The 2,070-nt window shown below is 61.9% G+C and overlaps 1 protein-coding gene across 1 annotated transcript; it reads right to left on the reverse strand.

Moving 5' to 3' along the window:
- Nucleotides 1-1,496: 1,496 nt before the first annotated feature.
- On the reverse strand, nt 1,497-1,917 carry EMIHUDRAFT_253489 (hypothetical protein; the record flags this gene model as incomplete). Its single annotated transcript, XM_005784047.1, has 2 exons — nt 1,497-1,571; nt 1,651-1,917. 2 exons carry the CDS (start codon nt 1,915-1,917, stop codon nt 1,497-1,499), a joined length of 342 nt encoding a protein of 113 aa, XP_005784104.1.
- Between the last annotated feature and the right edge of the window lie 153 nt (nt 1,918-2,070).

Below are 2,070 nucleotides of genomic sequence, written 5' to 3' on the forward strand. Positions count from 1 at the left end.
CACGCGGGCTTCTCTGCCTCGAGGTGGAAAAGAATTTAAACAAAAGAACTCTCTCTCACAGCAGACAGGCTCGACACAGGTGCGAACTGGCGCGTGCTAGTACTATCACCGGCACACCACCGGAGCCGTGAAAAAGAATTCTGTGCATACTTAGCAGCAGTTATGGCGGCGTGCCCCTCCCATCCCTCCCTTGGTTTGCGTGTTTTCTTTCTTTTTTACGAGCTCCGTGCACCAACACTGGGCAGGGTTTTTGGCGCGCACTGGCACTAACACAGGTACACCACGGGAGCCGCCTAAGCGACTCCTGCGGAACGGCGAGGCACTTTAGCTCCGTGCACTCAACCGCCTCGCCGCAGGCAAGCTCATTCACAATCCGCTCTGGGCCATGCGTCCCGGCTCAGTCGGACAGATTGGCTGAAGTTTTGAGCCCACCCCCAGCCCACCGCTTGAACCTTAGTCCCCGACCCCACATCGACGCGAGGCCGAGGGCCCCACCTCGGCCATCCCAGGGAGAGCGGAGAGGGAGGGTTGCCCCCACACCTACGCTTTATCCGGGCGCATGATTTAGTCGTACTCTACGGGGTGTGGACCCTGAGTTGACCAGGGGTTGTGCGCCGGGCCCTCCTGCTCGGCTCCAGCCAGTAGACAAGTCTTGTCACTAAGAGAGTAGAAGGATCTGACCTCGGGGCCGATGTGACCAAGCGCTGGTAGCGTGGTTTACCTTGACACCCATGGTCTCACAGTGTGCCGGCAGTCACCGAGCAGTGTCGCTCACACAAGCCGCAGCACAAGTGACTGAGGGCCAGTGAGGGCGAGCCCATCGCTGTCACAGCTGTGGCAGTCGCACAATAGGCTGTGCCGTCTGTGCAGAGCGTGTGAGCAGCAGAGGAGCTGCTCTCCAAGCTTCAGGCGCAAAGAGCTGCATGCCACCGAAAGCGCTGTCGAGGTTCGCCGAGCGCGGCGCAGGTTGGAGGAAGCCGTCACCGACGAGCGCGTTGGACTTTTCACTCCGGACAAAGACGGGGACACAGCGGACGGTGCGGGGTGTGTCCCCGTCTTAGCGGCGAGGCGCGGGGCCGTCTGTGGCGAAGTGGGTCGCGTCCTCCAATTTCCTCAACTCACGGTCCGCTCCCTCTACTCACGAAGACGAGCGTGGGCGGCGCACGTGCGGCGTATACGCTAATGCGGGGCAACGGGCCGCGTCCCATGGAGGTGCACAATGCCCCTTCAATGGGGGCGTCTTCGCTCATTTTTACCTTAATTAATAAACACGAGAGGTGTCAACTAGAGCTGAGAACACTCTACTCTCGAACAGTCCAGGGTCTGCAGAGTGCAGTCAGGTCTCTTATTGCGGAGAGTGTCCGGTCATCTTTGATTTGTGATTTGAAGATCTGCTCGGCTCGCGTTTGGCGCCGCCCGCACTCATCTGCTGAAGGGTAATATACGCAATGGACAAACCCTACACTCTTGGCGCTCTAGATACACGTCGTGCTCTGTCAGCTGGCCGGCGCTGCAGAGAATTCAAGCGCACGTGCAGGTAGGAGCGCGTGCAGCTGGCGGAAGCGACCAACCTGTGCCACACGAGAGAGCCACACGTGAGAGGTTGTGGTTGGGACGTAGCCTCCCCTCCCTCAGGTCTGCCCAGCGCACCTCAGCGCCCGACTCGACTAAGCAAGTGACGAGCCCCTCCTTTCCTCGGCGCGCCGTGCGACCCGCGGAGTGCACAAAACCAGCGACGTCCTTGGGCATATCGAAGAGCAAGACATGCCGCAACCGCGGGAAGTCGAGTCCTCGTGCCGCCGCCGCAGTGCACACGAGTGCCCGCGCCTCACCAGAGGCGAAGCGAGCCACGGCCTCCGCGCTTCCCTCGGGGGCCGCCGCCCCCTCACACAACAGCGCGGCGCGGAGCTGCGGCATCTCCGCCACGAGGCGCCCCTATCGCGCAATCCTGTCACGCTCGCATCTCCACGGCAGGTGGCGCCTCCCTCAGGGTGCGCGCGCGTGGACAGCGGCGGCGGCGGCCGGCTCGCAGAAGATCATCGTGGTCCCTAAGAGAGGAGGCGTAGCCTC

The sequence above is a fragment of the Emiliania huxleyi genome (assembly GCF_000372725.1).
Source record: "Emiliania huxleyi CCMP1516 chromosome Unknown EMIHUscaffold_1738, whole genome shotgun sequence".
In the NCBI taxonomy this organism is placed as follows: Eukaryota; Haptophyta; order Isochrysidales; family Noelaerhabdaceae; genus Emiliania; species Emiliania huxleyi.